The sequence below is a fragment of the Sphaerodactylus townsendi genome, linkage group LG02 (genome assembly GCF_021028975.2).
Source record: "Sphaerodactylus townsendi isolate TG3544 linkage group LG02, MPM_Stown_v2.3, whole genome shotgun sequence".
Classification (NCBI taxonomy): Eukaryota; Metazoa; Chordata; class Lepidosauria; order Squamata; family Sphaerodactylidae; genus Sphaerodactylus; species Sphaerodactylus townsendi.
The window spans coordinates 24445225-24464929 of NC_059426.1; the positions used below are offsets into that span (position 1 = coordinate 24445225).

Below are 19705 nucleotides of genomic sequence, written 5' to 3' on the forward strand. Positions count from 1 at the left end.
CGATATTCTTACTCTTTCAGGAGGAAATGTTTTAAGACCTTGTCACTTGGAGAGTTTGAAGAGTTTGGATTTATATCCCCCCTTTCTCTCCTGCAGGAGACTCAAAAGGGCTTACAATCTCCTTGCCCTTCCCCCCTCACAACAAACACCCTGTGAGATAGGTGGGGCTAAGAGAACTCCAAAAAGCTGTGACTAGCCCAAGGTCACCCAGCTGGCGTGTGTGGGAGTGTACAGGCTAATCTGAATTCCCCAGATAAGCCTCCACAGCTCAGGCAGCAGAGCGGGGAATCAAACCCGGTTCCTCCAGATTAGATACACGAGCTCTTAACCTCCTACGCCACTGCTGCTCCTGTTAGGGTGGTGTTAGGGTGGTATTCCATGGGTCGAAGAAAAGCGGTTAACTTTGTTCTGTGTATATTCTTTATTTATTGCAATGGGAGTAAAAATCAGGGCATATAACAATTTAGCAAAAAGATAAGTGAAGAGAAGCACAGATAAAATGTCATGATTACATAGTGGTATTATTACTTTGGGTTGGATCCAAAGAACAGACATTTTCCACCTCTCCTGCCTTTTGCATTTTCCCATACCCCCCCGCCCCCCCCAAAATTAATTGTCCTTCTGAGTGTTGGGAACCCTCAGGAACTGTGTGGGATGCAGTCCTAAGGGCTGAAACCCAAGCGGGAAATCTGCATAAATTACAGGACACATACTGCTTTTTGTGAGCAGGGTGTACTTCATGAGTACAAGAGCAATTTTGCATCCAGTCCAGTAATAATAAAGTAATGCAGGGAGGAAGGTTATTTACAATGGCCGATTACCCACCAGTGCTCTGGTTCCCAGTGGGACTGAAAGAAATCTTGTCACAACGTGCTTCCTCTTTGCAACGAGCTGAGAGAGGAGGCACGTCGGAGCAAACAATCTTGTCCCGATACGCTTCCTCTTGCCCATGCGTGCTTCTCGCTTTTCACTGGGAAGGCGAGAACACTTCTTGCATGACTTTTCTCACCAGAGTGGGGCGAGGACAAGTGTCGTGTGGACAAATACTTAATTAGCAGAGTTAATGCAATAATGAGGCAGAGACCAGTTGCTTTACTGAAATAAAGTTTACTTACTACAGGGAAGGGAAACTTGGAAGAAAAACAATAAACATCTTTCTTACTAGCTAGCACCAGCAGCCAGCTTGCTGTTTAGACTATTACATGGCTACTAAGCTATAGACTGAACTGAACTGACTGAGCACTTGCAGAGTGCAACACAAAGAAGATCTATCTAAAGCCTACGTGCAGACCTGCCCAACCAACCAATAGGTATCAATTACCTGGTCACTGACTTCTGACCTCACTAACTAATTAGCATGCAACAATTAACTCCTTCATTACTGGATTGTGTTACTGGCACTTGCCAAATCCCATCAACAAGGAACACCTGCAGTGGATAATTGGCCAATTCAACCCTGATCAGGGTTTGCAACCAGTGGTGGGATTCAAATAATTTAACAACCGATTCCGGTGGTGGATTTCAAATAATTTAACAATTGGTTGTTTACAAGCACCATTTTAACAACCCGTTCTGCCAAAGAGGTGCAAACCAGCTGAATCCCACCACTGTTTACATCCCTTTAAGCTCTAAGTTTATTTGTATGTTAATTTCTGTATGGTTTTCTGGTATTTTCTTTTTATGTTGATATTTTTTATTCATAGAACAATCAAATTACTTCACATAGATTATCTGTAATTCATAGAGTAACCCCATAAAGTGGATCTTCGGCTGTTTTAAGGCCACTTATGGAAGAAGGAATATAAAAACCTAATTCACAATTCAGTTGGTTAGCCATAATGCTGTATTGACTCTGATAGCCTATTTTGTAATATTTTGGGAGTTTATTAAACTAATGAAACACAACTGGAACGTATTCCTGAAAAGGCAGAGGTTATGCACAGTTTTATATATTCCATCAATGGCTGTTTTATTACTGTATCTCTGTTCTGTAATATTAAAAAATCTCTAAAACATCTAACCTTCTGCCTTTGTGAAAAATAGCTCTATGGGGAAACACTTTTAGTTTGTATTTATTTATGTGTAGAAGTTATCAGCTTATGTGTATATATTTATGTGTGGAAGTTATCAGCTTAGCTAGGCTAAAACCAAGCTGATAATGATCCACTATTTCTTCCCTTGGTAACATTTTACATATTTATAAGTTGCTCACTGTACTTTCTATGAATCAAACCAGTGAAAATTTGGTCCTGGCTAATGTTAATTGCGCTTCTATATTGTGATTAAAATATACTTTTACAAGAGCTGGCAAACATTTTGTTAAACTTTCACTCTCTAGTATCAAGCATCTGGACAGAGGTCCCCAAATGCTGATTTTTTAAAATAACTTGACTTTGTTCTCGATGTAATATTGTTTGTTCAATTAAGCTAGCATGGATTCAAACTGCTGTACAAATTTAATGTCTTGATTTTTGCCACATTTGGTTTGTGTGTAGCCGTGATGGTGAGGCATTTCACAGGGGAGGGTATAAATGTGAATTTCCCCTTCTTGTTCTTTATGGTGGGCTCAGGCACCCTTGGCCCTGAAATTGTTTATAACGGGTAACAAGACAATTTTGAACAGATGTCCTGCTTTTGCACCTGTGGGGCATGACTCACATTCATCAAGCAGCCAATCACTGTTGGTGTAGAGTCAAAACCTGATTACTTTAACTCATTAGTCTGTCCTTTGTTTCTTGCAGCTGAAGTTGAGCTGAGGTTTTCTAAATTACGCTTTAATTTACAGAGCAGAGAGGTTAAACTCTACTTCCATGGTGAAATGGCAACTGTGTGACACCTGTTCTGTTAGAACCTGTCAAAAAGACATGTGTAGATGAGCAAAATCTACATGACAGATGTGTCCACCTCTAGACAGGTACTGTGTGCATAATCAGTGTTGAGTGCAACAGGAGTAACGTGTGTATAACTGATAAGACCGATTGGGACCTGTATTGTATATAGTTGGCACAGAGAACACAGAGGAGGGTGCCTGCAAACACCTGTTGTCTGGCGAAGCACTTTGGTAGTCATAGCAATAAATAGAACTTCTGCACCGTTGACTGTGTGTCTGTCAGTTGTTTCTGCATTGCATCCTACAAGGTGGTCTACTCCGAGTAACCGCTGCTGCAACATGTTCTGCTCTGACCCTGTGTTTGTGTGTGTTTTGCTGTCAAGTCACATCTGACTTCTGGCAACCCTATAGGGTTTTCAAGGCAAGAGACCATTGAAAGGTGGTTTGCCATTGCCTTCCTCCACCCTGGTATTCTTTGAAGATCTCCCATCCAAATAATTGTCCAGGTCAAGTTAAGAATATGTCACTGGCCGAAGATCACCCAGAAAGCTCTTTCTTATGTTCTTAAGCTTCCATGACGTGAGTGGGGATTTGAATCTGGGTTTCCCAGATCCTAGTCCAGCGGTCTGCAACCTGCGGCTCTCCAGATGTTCATGGATTACAATTCCCATCAGCCCCTGGCAGCATGGCCAATTGGCAGGGACTGATGGGATTTGTAGTCCATGAACATCTGGAGAGCCACAGGTTGCAGACCTCTGTCCTAGTCTTACACCTTAACCACTACACCTCACTGGCTTCTACAAAGTAACCTTCAAAGCCCAATCTAACATTCTTGGAGGAAAGCCAGGTTTTTTTTTGCTGATCGATTGCAAAGGAAATGTGTAATTGCATGTCAAAGCCAGCTTATGTGACTTACTGGCGTTTTCAAGGCAAATGTTATGGGGAGTGAGTAGTCCTTAGGTGAAGAGCTGGGTCTGGAGAGTTCAGTCCACCCAGAGTCCCAACAAAGAGTGAACTCAGAGCAGCCAGAGCTCCACCAGTGGTCTTGCTTGCCACATGGAGAATAGAAAGTGAAAGTGGAGCTTGAGCAGCTGCTTGCTTCTGGGGGAGAGCTAGAAGGGCTGTTGCCAGACCAAGCAGGAAGAGTGGCCACTTTGCTGCCACCGCTGCTCCATAGACCCCTGCTTGTGCCTGGGGTGGGGGTGGGGACTGGCTGACTGTGTCCCTGAAGTGACCTAGTCATTGACAGTGGTGCCCCCTCTGTTCACCCCTGGATACGCTATTGCTCGCCTGCAAAGATCACATTGCAGCATGCTGCAGTAGATGTGGCCAATGTTGTGCATTCTTGCAATCCTTTCCTGACCTTGTGTCCCCCAGGCCAATAAGGATCAGCGCATGGGTGGGTGTTTTTTCTTGCTTCCCGCACTTCCTGCAGATTAACGTTTCCAACCTTGGCCAATGGCCTCTCCTGGAGTCTCCTAGCCAAACATCGGGTCAGGGTGCACCAACTTCTCAGGCCACTGTTCGTGGTCACCTCATGCCTGCCTTATTTGGAGACAGGGTGTGGGAGGTGGAGGCACGCCGCCAGGCACAACAGAGCAGTAGAGGAGGCGGCAGGCAGGCAGGCAGACAAGGGAGCAACCTGGTGAAGTCAGCGCTCATGCTGGCATCAGAAGGTGCAACCTGGAAGCCTTGAATCAGTTTATTAAGACACAGACTGCAGATTTCTATGATCTGGACCACAATTTGTACACCCTTCCAAAACCCATTTATAAGACTGCACGTTGCTTAGCTTCTTAGCCTGCACAGAAAACAAAGCTTCCAAGGGGAGAAATATTTCTCCTCATGATAGCGGGAGGCATGAATTAGCCAGGCATGCTTTACTGAGGTGGCAGCTGCAAGAGAGACTGTGTTTCTTTGCGAGGGAGTGGGGGTGGAGGGAGGGACAACGTGTGCGGTGATCTGCAGCCCTTTTGCTTTAGCTCCCCTGCCTTCCCTCTCCACTGTTGCCTCCTGCCTGATTTTGCACTTCGCGCCTTGTTGAACTGCAGTGGCTCCGTCACCTATCTTTGACCCTGTCCTGCTGTTCTGAAGTTGCAAGGCACAAGGGCCCTTTTGCCTTTCTGGTCCCCTTCTATTTTCAGTGTGTTTTTGTACCACCTTCTACCTTTAACTGAAGACTTCTGAAGAAGCCCCGCTTTATTCTTAATCGCACAAATTTCAGGCAAGAACCTTAAACATAAAGTGATACTTTAGATGCAAGATGTCTCGCATAGCTCTGTGGTGTGTAGTTCAAAATGTGCTAAATGAACCATAGAAAGGATATACACATGTAAACCTTTACTAGAAACTACTGTCACTAATTTAGGAAAAGGTGTTTTTTTTAAGTCAGACATTGTTTTGCATATTATTTTCTTTGTAATTAAATGGAAAGCCATGATGAATGGTTGAAGCGTTCTCATTACTGATCTAAAACTGAGCTCTTATATGTGGCACAGAAAAGATGAGTGTCAGATGTTTGGCCAGGGGGGCTACCCTTTTGAGGGTCCATAACTTTGCCCCCCCCCCGACCCAAACTGCACCAGAGTTGGGGGGGCATCATCAGGACAGTCTCCTGATGATACCCTGATAGTTTGGTGCTGATACATCTAAAAATGTGCCCCCTGCAGGCACCCCCAGAAATTTGCCCAAGATTCTTTGTTCTGCAGTGACTTAGCTGCATTGCTGTCAATGGGGAATTTCTGGTGGAGGGCTGTGGGGTGCACATTTCTGAAGGTACAGTCACAAAACTTTCAGAGTATCTTCCGGAGAGTCTTCAGGAGAGTCTTCAGGCGAGAGAGGAGCAGTATAGAAGTCAAATACAACAAATAAATAAGATAAACTCCTTTAACCTGCCTTTTTTCTCCTGAAGCAAAGAAAAGTCTCTGATTATCCAGGGGTGCTGCTTCTAGTTTGTTTCATCCTCAAGTTCGCTCATTGATAGTGTGTGTAAGTAAAATGTTAAATTGAGGAAAAGACTTCTCACCTCAGAATGTAAAGATGCCTCCTAGTCATTGGTAGGATGGATGTGACCAAATTAGGTGGGGAAATTACAGTCTAATGCAGCCATTCTCAACCAGGGTTCCATGGTACCCTGGGGTACCGTGAGCATGTCCCAGGGGTACCGTGGCAACACTACCACCCCCCTTCTCATTTTTGTGGTGTCTCCCACCAGTGCCAACAAGGACATGGAGCTGGCCCATGGGGCAGGGCCTGCCGCAAGGTCAGCAGCCCCCCCCCCCCCCAGTGCTTCCCTTCACCCTGGGAGGGGAAGGTGGGGGGGGGGGTGGCAAGCAGGAGCAATGGGAGGGGAAGGTGGGTGGTGGTGGCAGGGGTACCATGAGATATGAAGAGTGAGGTCAAGGGTACCCTGACCTCGAAAAGGTTGGGAAACACTGGTCTAATGTTTTCATTTTCTTACAGAAGACGGGGCAAACCTGGAAGCAAACGGCTCAAGTCAGCTTCCAAATGTTGAAGTGGTCCCTCTTATATCTCAACCCGTCTCGACACCATCAGTGGCCACCGTGGGAAGACCCCCCTCATCAGCTTCCCCCAAGAGCACAAATGGAATGACTATTTCTGTTTCCGAGTCAGAAGAAGAGAAAGCCAAGAAATTGCTTTATTGTTCGTTATGCAAAGTGGCTGTGAACTCCCTTTCACAGCTAGAAGCCCATAACACGGGTAAATATCTAATAACTAAATGCATAACTGTATTTTGCGGGGGGAGGCGGGGAACTGCACTCAATACATGTTGGCATTTAGTCACTGTGGTGTGTGTAACTATTGTCTTTAGTATTTCACTGAATAGAAACGAATGTTTTATTTAAAACATACAGTGGCAATTACTATAGTCCTGCCAACAGACAACACAGGAAGCATAAATTCTGCTGTTTATTAAAGGTCTTAATCATCTCATTATACTGAAATAGATGTCTGTTAGAAGCTTAGTGAAGTGGCTTTCCATGAATTTACACCAAACGGATGGGTTCTCTGGGCTTCTCAGCAGCCATACTTTACACTGACTCTGTGTTGTAACGTGAACACAGAATGTCGTTTTCATTATGAATTTTCAGGGTGATTATTTTAGATTTAAATGTCAAAGCCCTCATATGGCTAAGCAAGAAAAGAGTTTGGATTTATACCACACTTTTCTCAACCATAAGGAGTCTCAAAGGGGCTTACAAACTTCTCTCCTTCCCCTTCCCACACCTTGTGAGGTGAGTGAGGCAAGAGAGTTCTGAAAGAACCGTGACTAGCCCAAGAATACCCCACAAGCTTCATGTGAAGGAGCAGGGAAACAAATCCAGTTCACCAGATTAGAGTCTGCCTCTTATGTGGAGTGGGGAATCCAACCCAGTTCTCCAGATTAGAGTCCACTGCCTTTTAACCACTACATTACTCTTAACCACTACACCACTGCTGACAATCCCCCCCCCCCCGTGCCAGTTTACCCTGAAAAATACTCTTTGTTGTCTGTCTCTTCCTATTCTTGAGAAGTACACACATGTTTTCACCATTAATGACAGGAATATGAAGCACTGGCGCATTATTGAGGCTGTGAAAACTCGGAGCATTTAAGTATGGCCTTTATCGCAAGGACCACAACCATGCAAAGGATGATGGGAATTGCTGTCAAGTCACAGCTGACTTCTGGCAACCCTATAGGGCCGTGGTGGCGAACCTTTGGCACTCCAGATGTTATGGACTACAATTCCCATCAGCCAATTGGGCATGCTGGCAGGGGCTGATGGGAATTGTAGTCCATAACATCTGGAATGCCAAAGGTTCGCCACCACGGCTATAGGGTTTCAAGGCAAGAGACCATTGAAAGGTGGTTTGCCATTGCCTGCCTCCCAGTGGCGTACGGCCATAGAGCCATGGATACCCCATGTCCCCGGGCACACACCTTTTGATGTTTGCTGCCCTGAGCCCTAATGGGAAGGGCGGGATATAAATCTAAATAAATACATAAATAATATTTTAAATTGGCACTAGAAACTGATGATCTTGAAAGGCCATCCATAAAGGGCTACAGCATTTTTGCGGCTCAGGTAGCAATCCTCCGCAGGTCTACTTGCAAGTAAGTCCAACTTTGTTCCGTGGGGCAACATTCACAGTGACTGTAAAAGATTCAGGTTTGTGGGGAAGCTTTTAAAGTGAATTATGGAAAGGGGAAATCCTATCTGTCTATCATAGCAAAAGCAATTGAGTCCTGTGGTACCTAAAAGATTGATAAATGTACTGTGATTTTCATGGACTACTGCCCAGTTCATCAGATGCGCAAGTCATGCATGAGTAGAATGAGGCATGTAACCAAAATCTTATGCGCAGAGCTTTCCAAGGCTCTATTTTGTGTAGGTTTTTTTTTAAAAAAAACACACACTGAGAAAATAGAAGTTATTAAAATATACTTTTTTGTTTCTACAGGAGAAAATATAATTATGCCCACGAATCTCTTTCCTTAAAAAGAGTATTTGAGGCTTTCTTTTTTAAACAGAACAATAACAATAAAGAGCCATATGTTCTTTCTGTTCCCTCACAATAGGAACAAGCTCCCTAAAATGTGTTTTTTCATGTACTCTTTATTCCTCATTTTCTAGTCAAGTCAGCTTGCAAGAGTCAAAACAGGAGTGATTGGTTAGACTAAATAAACAAAGCTTGCTTAAGACAAATACTGCTAGAGCAAAAGTACGCATCATCTTGACAAGGGGCATTTTCCCCAAACACATGTTTGCTGATCACCAGTAATGTAGGGGTCACTGAAGTATTTGATGAAGAGGATCACTGGGTACAATGGTGGGAGAGGTAACCTGCTCATTCTTTTCCACATACCCTGTCCCCAAATCTCTATTCCTCCTTGAACTTATTCTTGATTCTCAGCCTCAGTTCTCAGACATCAAGCAAAACCATGGTTTAACTATGTAAACCATGGTTAGTATGATTGTTGTGAATAGGGGCCACTCCACTAACTTTAAGCAAGGATCTTAAAGCAGGGAGCAGCAGTGGCGTAGGAGGTTAAGAGTGGGTGCCCTCTGATCTGGAGGAACCTGGTTTGATTCCCTGCTCTGCCACTTGAGTTGTGGAGGCTTATCTGGGGAATTCAGATTAGCCTGTACACTCCCACACACGCCAGCTGGGTGACCTTGGGCTAGTCACAGCTTCTCGGAGCTCTCTCAGCCCCACCCACCTCACAGGGTGTTTGTTGTGAGGGGTGAAGGGCAAGGAGATTGTAAGCCCCTTTGAGTCTCCTATAGGAGAGAAAGGGGGGATATAAATCCAAACTCTTCTTCTTCTCTTCATCTGCAACTATCAGTTGAAGTTGGTTCATTGACCACAGTCTGTCTCAGTTGTGGTTTCATACGACATACAATCTGGGAAATCATGACTTTATCCTGGCTTGTACTGTGGTTCTGTCTGTGTCATAATGCAGGCTGGAATAGCAACCATTTCTTTGTAAGCAGGTGAGTGTTAAGTGCCATCAATGTCCTCCAAAACATCCTATAATTAACAGCCTTGCTCAAGTCCTGCAAACTGAGGGCCATGGCTCCCTTTATAGAGTCAGTCCATCTAATGTTGGGTCTTGCTCTTTTCCTGCTGCCTTCAGTCTTTCCTAGCATTGTTGTCTTTTCTGGTGACTCTTTTCTTCTCATTATGGGACCAAATTACAACAGCCTCAACTTAGTCATTGTAGCTTCTAAGGGCAGTTCAGGCTTGATGTGATATGGAACTCACTGTTTGTTTCACTTGGTGGTATCCTTAACACTTTCTTCCAACCTCATATTTCAAAGGAGTCCACTTCCTGTCAGCTTTTGTCATTGTCCATTTAACCTGACCTTGGTTTCCAGTGATATATCCTTTCACATAAGCAAGTTCTCTAGCTTCTTCATGTCTGCTCTTCCTAGTCTTAATTTCCTTCTGATTACTTGGTTGTAGTCTCCCTTTTGGTTGATGACGGAGTCAAGGAATAGAAAGTCTTCAACCCTTTTTCGATTTCCTTGTCCGCCCTAAAGCTGAGTAATGCCCCAGTAGTCATTACTTTTGTCTTCTTGATGTTCAGCAATTGTTCTGCTTTGGCACTTTCTCCTTTAACTTTCAGCACTAGTCATTTCAAGTCTTTGCTATTATCTGCCAGTGATGGGGTATCAACAGCGTATCTCAAATTGTTAACGTTCCTCCCCACAATTCCCACTCCACCTTCATCTGAATCTAATCTAGTTTTCCTTGTGATATGGTCTGCATAGAGATTAAAGAGAGAGGGAGATAAGATTTGCCAACCGGAAGCCATTCTGTTTCTCCATGTTCTGTCCTAACAATAGCGTCTTGTTCAGAGTACAGATTTCACCTGAAAACAATCAGTGTGCTGTGGGCACACACATTTCCCTTGAAACCAGCCATAGCTTTTCATGAGCCACGCAGTCAACAGCTTTGCTGTAACCCAGCGGTTCTCAACCTGGGGGTCGCGACCCCTTTGGGGGCCGAACGACCCTTTCACAGGGGTCGCCTAAGACTCTCTGCATCAGTGTTCTCCATCTGTAAAATGGATAAATGTTAGGGTTGGGGGTCACCACAACCTGAGGAACTATATTAAAGGGTCGCGGCATTAGGAAGGTTGAGAACCACTTGTGTAACCTATGCTGATTTTCTTCTGAAATTCTCTAATGTGCTTTGATAGGAACCTGGAGAAAGAGCAAAGGCAATAAAACAACATTAATTGAGGCAAACCAGGATTTGATTTATTGATCTGACTGAACCAAACCTCACAAATGGAAAAATGGAGATGAGGAAAATCAGCTCTTTATTCACTCTTTCCCACCTTCTATACCAGTGGTGGCGAACCTATGGCACGGGTGCCAGAGGTGGCACTCAAAGCCCTCTCTGTGGGCAAGCGCGAACAGAGTCGCTCCCACACACACACATCTAAGCTGGCCTGGGCCACTGGGCTCAATTATTAGCATTAAACCTAAGAGCTAGTTTTGGGGAAGCAGTGTAGGTAACCCTGTCAAGTGCTGTTAAACCCCACTGATTTTCATGCGAAGAACTAAAGCCTGATCCTTTACCTGGGAGTAAGCTCGGATCCTGGCAATGGGGCTTGCTTCTAAACCCTCCTAGGGTCATGATTCACCCGTTGGAAGAGCTGCACAGTTGCTTCAAAGCAAGGCCACCGACTACCAGCAAGCTTACTCCCGAGTAACGCACGCCTCGGAGCCAACTGTTTTTTTCTAAACTAAAACCTCAGTATTCAGGTTAAATTGCCATGTTGGCACTTTGTAATAAATAAGTGGGTTTTGGGTTGCAGTTTGGGCACTCGGTCTCGAAAAGGTTCGCCATCACTGTTCTATACACATTAGTTGGGTTCCCCGTGTTCACCTTATAGTATACTTTCATCCTTCGTCTCAGTTTCTCACACGTATTTCGTTATTCACCTATCTATACTGTTGAAGTGCAAGTCTTTTTAGTTCAGTAAGCTTCGTCCTTATCACTTCACAACAGAAGTGGTTTTTGGACTTTCCTCCAGCTTCGCACGACAACATTAATTATATTTTCCAGCATTAAATGTTAAGTGATCTCTCACATTTTAATATGTCCTGCTGGGGAAACGGGGTTTTCTGATACTTAGCCTTCTGTTCTGTGTTTAAATACAAAGAAGGAAAAATAGCTCTTGGATCAAGAAGGAATAAATTAGGGAGAAAGCCTCTCCTTCCTGGATAAGTGTGTTGTGACATTTTAAAAATGACTTTTGTCCTCCTGTAGCAGGGACTCCAAATGGTGACATGTGTGAGCTCCCTTTGGAAGCTGACAAAACTTCCTGCTGTCGTTACGGTGGTCAATGTGATAAATGCGGGTTATGAAGAATAATGTCACCTTGTCCGGCGCTAGAACTGATAGAGCAATTTCTGAAATGGACACAATTTCGTGGGCAGCCTTTCATAGTAATATGTCTCAGATCATTCAAAATAAGATGTTGATTAAAGACTAGGATGAGCCTTGGACACGCTAAACACTTGTTTCATATTTCCTTGTGGCGGAAAAGCCAAAAAGAGATGAAAATCATGTAAATGGTCCATAATATCTAGATCAGTGGTTCTCAACCTTCCTAATGCCGCGACCCTTTAATACAGTTCCTCATGTTGTGGTGACCCTCAACCCTAACATTTATCCATTTTACAGATGGAGAACACTGATGCAGACAGTCTTAGGCGACCCCTGTGAAAGGGTCATTCAACCCCCAAAGGGGTCGCGACCCATAGGTTGAGAACCGCTGATCTAGATCGTTTCTTCTTACACAGTAATATTTTGATTCTTTCACAAAACGCTTCATCAGGTTCCAAGCACAAGACGATGGTCGAAGCTCGGAATGGGGCTGGTCCGATTAAGTCTTACCCTAGACCTGGATCCAGACTGAAGACTCCAAGTGGCATGAAGGGCTCAGGGTTACAGAATAAAACGTTTCATTGTGAGATTTGTGACGTCCATGTCAATTCAGAAATTCAACTTAAGCAGGTATGTTTGAGCACATAGGGGACGATTGCTTTTGTATAGCTGTTACCAGGTACCTTGGTTATGAAGTCTTTAGTTTCAGGTCTTGTGTTGAGTTCATAAAGTTAACTGGGTTTTTTTGGACAAAGGAAACTCATTGAGCCCAAAGGGCTGAAAAGCCCATGTCTGTTTTATTTATTTATTGACAATACTTGTGTGTGTAGATCTATTATTTGATTTAGATTTCTGAATTAGCTGATGTCAAGTTCTTGATCACAGACTTGTTCCACAAGTAATTCTAACACTGAAATAGAAATACAGGTATCATACCACTATCTGCTTCTGGAAGGAATCAAAGACATATCTAGGGAAAATGTAGCCTGGTGCAAAATCTGAGTTTTATGCCCCCTCCCCGCCCCCCAGTATGGGCAGCCACCCTCTCCCATCACAACCAAACAACATTTTTTTGCACCAGGTCTTGAAGTCCATGTATGGACCCAGGGGGAAGGAAGACGGGGGTGGGGGGCAATTTTCTTCCCCCCACGTGACTAAATGGCTGCAGCCCAGGGCCATTTGACCCCATATGTTCCCCTGGGCAATACTATGACCTTGTGTTCTCAGCACATCCTGCATCTTTTTAAGACATAGATATACATGTAAATCCAGTACTACAGTTCTAATGAGTGAGAGCCAAGACCAGGTTATATGTGAAATAGAAAACCCACTGCCGGAAATGTATTCTCTTTGTACTTCCCTTTTTCCCATGGCTTGCAGAAACTTTCCCTTCTTTCTTTTCAAATGTATTACATATGAGAAAAAAATTGCTTTAAGGGGAAAAAAGCAAGCTGTTAAATAATGTATGCATGTGTGGCAGTAGGCATTATCTTTGTTTATTTGTTTAAGATATTTTATGCTGCTTTTCCAGTCAGCTCAAAGTGGTTTCCAATAGCAAATAAATCACGGTATCAAATAATAATCTTAACAGTCAGACACCCATAAACACAAATCAGACTGGCAAAAAGAAACTACAGAGGTCAACAGAAATCTTTCCTGAATAGTTCTGCTTTGCAGAACTTCACAAACATGACCCTGGGCACTTTCACGCATGCCAAATAATGCACTTTCGATCCACCTTCAATGTACTTTGCGACTGGATTTTACTGTGTGAAACGGTAGTTAGTGGATTGAAAGAGCGTTATTCATCATGTGTGAGTACATTCATTCCGTAAGGTCAGAGCTCCACAAGAAAGGCCCTTACCTTTACCTGGTACCAACTTAATTGGCCTCATAGAAGGTATGGAAAGCCAACTCTGTTGGGAAGAAGAGAGCACAAGCTCATATGGGAGTGGTGGTCCTATAGATATTCAGATCCTGAGCCAGGCCAGGCTTTAGGGGTTAGAACCAGCATCTTGAATCAAACTCAGAAATACACTGGCCATTCCCAAAGAGGCATTTTAGGAGGTATTTGTTTAAGATGGCATGACAGAGAGCGATTTCCCACTGGCGATTAATCCTGGGATAATCACTTGAAATATCCAGGTTTCCTCGCAATCTCCCCACTGCCGAACCACGGAACACAGATCAATCTCGGCTCTGTTGCTCCCTCTCCCCCTTATCCTGCATTTCCCCAGTACCTGGTTGCTTGTGCAACTTTTTGGCAAAACACGTTACCAATCTGCATCGGTGGGGAGGTTCGGGGGCCTGATGTAGTTCAATTTCCCGCTGTTCACAGTGACACAAATGCTGCCAGCCAATCAGAGTGTGGCAGCCCGTGCGCGATGCACGCACAGTTATTTCTTTTTGTTTTCATCTCGTTTGGTTTCATTTAGCTCGGCTTTTTCTGTTTCGGTCTAATGTTTAACCTCTCTGATGAGAGAATGAGAGCAAAGGGACGCTCAGTATAACGTTTAAACTCAGAGCGGGTGCCTTTTCACTCCTGAGGAGAATCCTCCAACATGTTACAGCTCACAGCTGTTTCCCAGCTCTGTCTGTTAATTTATCTATTGGTCAACTGCCAGTTCTTAACTGTCAGAGTTCTAACTGCCATTCTCAGAATTCTGTTTGAACTTTCTGCCAATCATAGGTTTAGATTATCAGGACAACTCCCTGGAATGCAACTATCACAGGTGGCCTTTGCAATATGTACATTTTATAGATATTTGAATTGCAATATTTTAAAAAATCTGTTGCCAAATAGTTGAGGGCCCTTTTAAAGTTGATTAATATGTTCATTTGATTAATCAATTATTACATTAAACATCAAAGCTGTATTTTTCAGAGGATCTTATTTGCAAGGTCAGCAGTGAGACATTGAACCTTGTACAAAAATGAACTGATCCAAAGATGGCTAAGGGATGAATACTCCAATAAAGGGAAATGTTCATGTTTTTTTTTAACTCAAAATGTTGTTTCAAATTTCAGCACATTTCCAGCAGAAGACACAAAGACAGAGTGGCCGGGAAGCCTACAAAACCAAAATTCAGTCCTTACAACAAACTGCAGCGTAGTCCAAGTATTTTAGCTGTAAGTATTGTCTAGTGATACTCACTGTTCAGATGATGCAAAGCCTCATTTACATTTGCCATCAGCCAGAAGAGCCACATGACTATTCTCTGTTCAGTCCACTGCCTCTCTAAACTCACGCACCAGAATGTAAGATATAACTATTAATATTCAATATATAACTATGACCTTTGAAATAATCAGAGAACCTCTGAGCATGTAGGGTTGTCTCCCCCCACCCCCGCTACTGAATCTTAGCTAACCCCTGAGTATCTGGTATGAGGGGAAGGACTTCCCCCTATGTGCCTTCTCATTCTTTCAGCATTACATTCTTTCAGCATAGCTCAAGCAAAAGTGTGTATCAAATTATCCAGAGGAGAGCAAGTGGCCAGTCTAGCTTCATTCACAGCTAGCTATGCAGAAGGCAGAGTAAAATTATCACTACCCGAATGTGGATTTCGAACCATCAAGTGAGTCATAACTGACTTATGGCAACCCTTCAGACTTCTCAAGTCAAGAGATGAACAGAAGAGATTTGTCATTGGCTTTGCCTTCGTAGCAACGGGTCTTCCATCCAGCCTGACCCAGCTTAACCCAGCCTGACCCTGCTTAGATTTCCTAGATCTAATGAGATCGGGCTAGCCTGGGCCATCCGGATATAATCCTGCCCTTTACAAAACCATTCTGTTCTAGCGATCTGTCGTTCACATGTTGACATGCTGTGCTGAAAGAATGACTAGTGATTCTTACAGACTTAAAGTATAGCATTACTTTCATTCTCCGATTTTGATCCTTTTTCAGCTTCCCGAAACCCATTCCAGCCATAAGCAGAACATTTTCCACTGTACCTTAGGAAGTTTCTGGTTCCTTAAAAAGTATTTTACTTTGAGTCCCGATTAGGATTCATCTTGTCTGGTTCAGAGAGTCAAGTCCAGAGTACAATTTTGGATCTTTCTTTTAGTGAGCAGGTGCATATCCATTCTGCAAAATTAGGTTCCCGACTGAAATCAATGGCCAAACTCCTGTTATTTTTAATGGAGCTAATTGTCACATATATTACTATATGTCAATTATATCTAAGAGCCAAGTGTTTTAATTTCAACAGGTTAAATTGTCTTTTGAAACAAACCAGCACAAAAGTGATATCTCTGTATAATCACAAAAAGTGAAATTAAAATGCTTAGGGCTGTATTATTGGTTTCACAGTAGAATAGCTAAAGGTGCATATTTTACTACAGACTCTGGTTAAGTCTCTTAATTTGTATTTGCAGACAAGCAATGCATTGGCTCCGCCTTGCTTTTCCACTGGTGAAAAGCACAGGAGAAGGCCCCATTTGACAGCCTAAAAGGCTGTGCTGATGATCATGGGACCTGCAAGGGCCAAAAATATGTATAACGGGGGTTGAAGTGAGTAGGGGGATTAGGTGATATTGAGTGAAAAATCTAGCTGGATCCAAACCAGTGTGTTTTAGGAACATACAGTGGCGTAGCAGTGGCGTAGTGGTTAAGAGCAGTGGCTAAGAGCAGGTGCACTCTGATCTGGAGGAACCGGGTTTGATTCCCAGCTCTGCCGCCTGAGCTGTGGAGGCTTCTCTGGGGAATTCAGATTAGCTTGTATACTCCCACACACACCAGTTGGGTGACCTTGGGCTAGTCACAGCTTTTCAGAGCTCTCTCAGCCCCACTCACTTCACAGGGTGTTTGTTGTGAGGGGGGAAGGGCAAGGAGATTGTAAGCCCCTTTGAGTCTCCTACAGGAGAGAAAGGGGGGATATAAATCCAAACTACTACTCCTACTGATACTACTACTCCTACTACTCTTCTTCTCTTTGCTTTTAAGAGATACGGATACCTTTGAATATCTTTCTGAAACTATCATATCAATGAAAACAAATTACTAGCTGCCAGCAGTAGGATCTTGTAGCTGTGCCTTTCTAGGCAGTTTATGTACTGGTGGTATGTAATTGTGACAAGGCCATCTGAAAAATATCTATTGTAAAACTGCTGGCTTTTGAAGCTGCATTATAGAAGAACCACAAGTGAATCAGCTAAGTGTGCTGAAACTATGACCAGTGTGTGTGTCTAAGTTAATTCAAAGTATTTTTAAGAGGCAAATAGTTGGTTTTATCTGAAGCATCACATCGATCAGTTTCTTTCCACCATGGCCATAGACCATGACAGACAATGCATTCTACTTTTTGCGGCCTTCCATTTTGGATTCTTGTACTTTATCTTGAACTCAATTGGTTGTATAATGAGTCTTTTTTTCTTTATAGTACTTTGAACTTCTTGGGGGTTGAAATGCATTTTTGTGAGTAACAGACTAATGTGAATACTTGGTGTGATCACTAAATGCTTGAAGAAGGTGCTACTTCAAACCAGTCATCACCTAGAAACCTATTGTGGTGTGCACAACTATTTAACTGTGTTTGTCTTGCACTAAAAGAGTTATTTTTTTATAAATTTGGAGTCATTTTTTCCTTCATAGGTATAGTCTAGGATGCATAGTGTACATTTCTTTCTCAATTACTAATGCTTTAATATCTCTTGTGCTGCCTTGGTAAATGGAAATGGTCTTCAGTACTGTCTATGGTTGCCAAATCCAGGCAGGGAAATTCCTGGAGATTTCTGTGTGGAGATTTCTTTTGGGGGGGGGGGTGCAATTTGGGTAGGGACCTTAGCAGAGTATAATGCCATAGAGTCCACCCTCCAAAACAGCCATGTTCTCCAGGGAAACTGATCTCTGTTGTCTGGAGATCAGTTGTAAGTCTGGGAGATCCACTTATTGGAGAACGTTGGAGGAACCTCTGTGGGGAACGTGTACCCACAATGGCAGGCTCACTGTAGTTCTGAAAGTTATCTTTATAACTGTTCTGACCGGTTTTCATTTCAGTGGGCCAGTTAATCTAATATGACCAACATGTAAACATATTGACTAGCTCTAGATGGTTAAAGTTAATGTAAAATACCAAGTTACACTTTGATCTGTAGTTCTAAAGGGAGGTGGTTTTGCTCTGTAGGGGTGTGTGTGGGGGGGTTCTCCTCCTGTTTAGATACAATAATTTTTAAAAGATTAAAAGTTTTGGGGTTGGGTCTCATGCAAGCACCACGTGAAGTCCCCATGAACTTGATTTTCTCAGGTTTCCACTCCCACCAGCTGCCACTTCTGACCTGTGAGAGTTTATTCCTGGGTCACAGGACATCATAGTCTCCTGGGTCAGGAGGCTATTTTGGGGAGGGAGAAAGGGGCAAAATAGTTTCCTTCCATTGACAAAGTACAATCTTTGAATCTAAAAGAATATGTGGGGGAATACCCATGCTGTTGTGTTTTTCTTGTTCTGCATAGGCAAAACTTGCATTCCAGAAAACTTGCATTAAGCCCCTGGCACCTGCGTTCCTTTCATCTCCTCTTGCTGCCGCAGTGTCAACAACGTTGTCTCTTCCTCGTCCTTCTGCTGCTTTGTTCCAGACACCAACAATACCCCCTGCTCTCCTAAGGGTGGGGCACGGGCCTATCCGAGCGACTCCCACATCCATTCTTTTCACACCCTACTGATGTTTTCATGGGCAGCACACAACTATGACCATCCAGAAGAGATCAAGGAGGAGGCAAAGAAGGATTCCATATTTTTTTTAAAGTGGCTGAGTCTTGAAACCAACATGCTTGACTGCTTCCCAGACAACAGGATCTGGAATTCTTTCGTTGACGGGTATTATGCACTGGGCAACATAGGTTTGTTGCTGGGATTTTGATTTATTTTTTTTAAGCAACTCAGATCAAAGTTTACGGAAGATGTAATGGTGCACAAAATACGTCAAGGGTTCGTGTGTTTGCTTTTAAACTCCGACGACGACACACATTGTAACCAAGGAACGTGGAATATTTTCCTGACAGACTTGAAAACCAGGGTCTTCCTCCCTTGTATTGCGGTATACAGGCTCTGGAAACCAGCTAGATAGATTCTGGTGTGGGACTAACCTCGATTTTAAAAAATCCAAGTGCTTAAATTACTGGTAACATCTCAATAACGGATTGCAACTTTTGGCTTCCTATGTGTTCCTGTCGATAAGGGATTGTGTAATGTTTTAGGCCTTGGTACTAGTGTTTCTTGTGTAGTACTTGAGATTTGATCTCTTGTCTGATTCGAACTGTTTTAGTTGCCGTGTAAATGTTTGGAAGCAAAACAGCCTTGAAGATTTTGTTTAACGTTAACCTATATGTCTTTTAATTTAACATTTTACTTAGAGAGATTTCAGAATAGAAAGCCATATATCAGATAGTTGAGATTATGAGTCATTTGCTAGTTTCATTTTAACTTATTTTGTTTCGGTTTTTCTCCGCCTTCTTCACTGGTGTTGCTGATCCACCGTTTCAGAAGACAGCATCATTTATACGTTCATCTCAACTGGTGCTCATTGTACTGAGACAGTGAGCCTGTGTATTTATTCATAAATATACATATATAAATATATATATAAATATATTAAAATATATTTTTTTCCATTTCTAAACTTCTTTCCTATATAATGATGCCACATGAAGTTGTGGCTGCCTAATGCAATAATGTACAGAAGATTTAAAAAGATATTTATTAAATATAATTGTCTCATCTGTTGACTAATATATTATCGTTTTGTCCTCTCCTCATCCCCAGCCTCCTCCTCCTTTGTTTTGTAAAGATGACCTGGATGAAGACCAACACAATGGGTTAGATCCAGAGGTGGGATCCAACCGGTTCTCACCACTTCTCTAGAAGTGGTTGCTATTTTTTCCTGAGTGCCGAGAAGGGGTTACTAACGCAACCTCCCTGCCCAATAGTCCCATTGGCGCTATGCCACTGTTTGAATCCCACCACCA

At 43.1% G+C, this 19705-nt stretch overlaps 1 protein-coding gene across 7 annotated transcripts in view; it reads left to right on the forward strand.

Moving 5' to 3' along the window:
* The window catches only part of ZNF385B (zinc finger protein 385B), a 314561-nt gene extending 295104 nt beyond the window's left edge, over window positions 1-19457 (forward strand). For all 7 annotated transcript variants that reach the window (XM_048485735.1, XM_048485737.1, XM_048485736.1 and 4 more), the window contains 4 exons: window positions 6293-6550; window positions 12192-12370; window positions 14768-14869; window positions 18194-19457. In XM_048485735.1, the coding sequence (XP_048341692.1) occupies window positions 6293-6550; window positions 12192-12370; window positions 14768-14869; window positions 18194-18403 (749 nt within the window). In that variant the 3' untranslated portion in view covers window positions 18404-19457. The remainder of the gene's footprint in view (window positions 1-6292; window positions 6551-12191; window positions 12371-14767; window positions 14870-18193) is intronic.
* The last annotated feature ends 248 nt before the right edge of the window (window positions 19458-19705 follow it).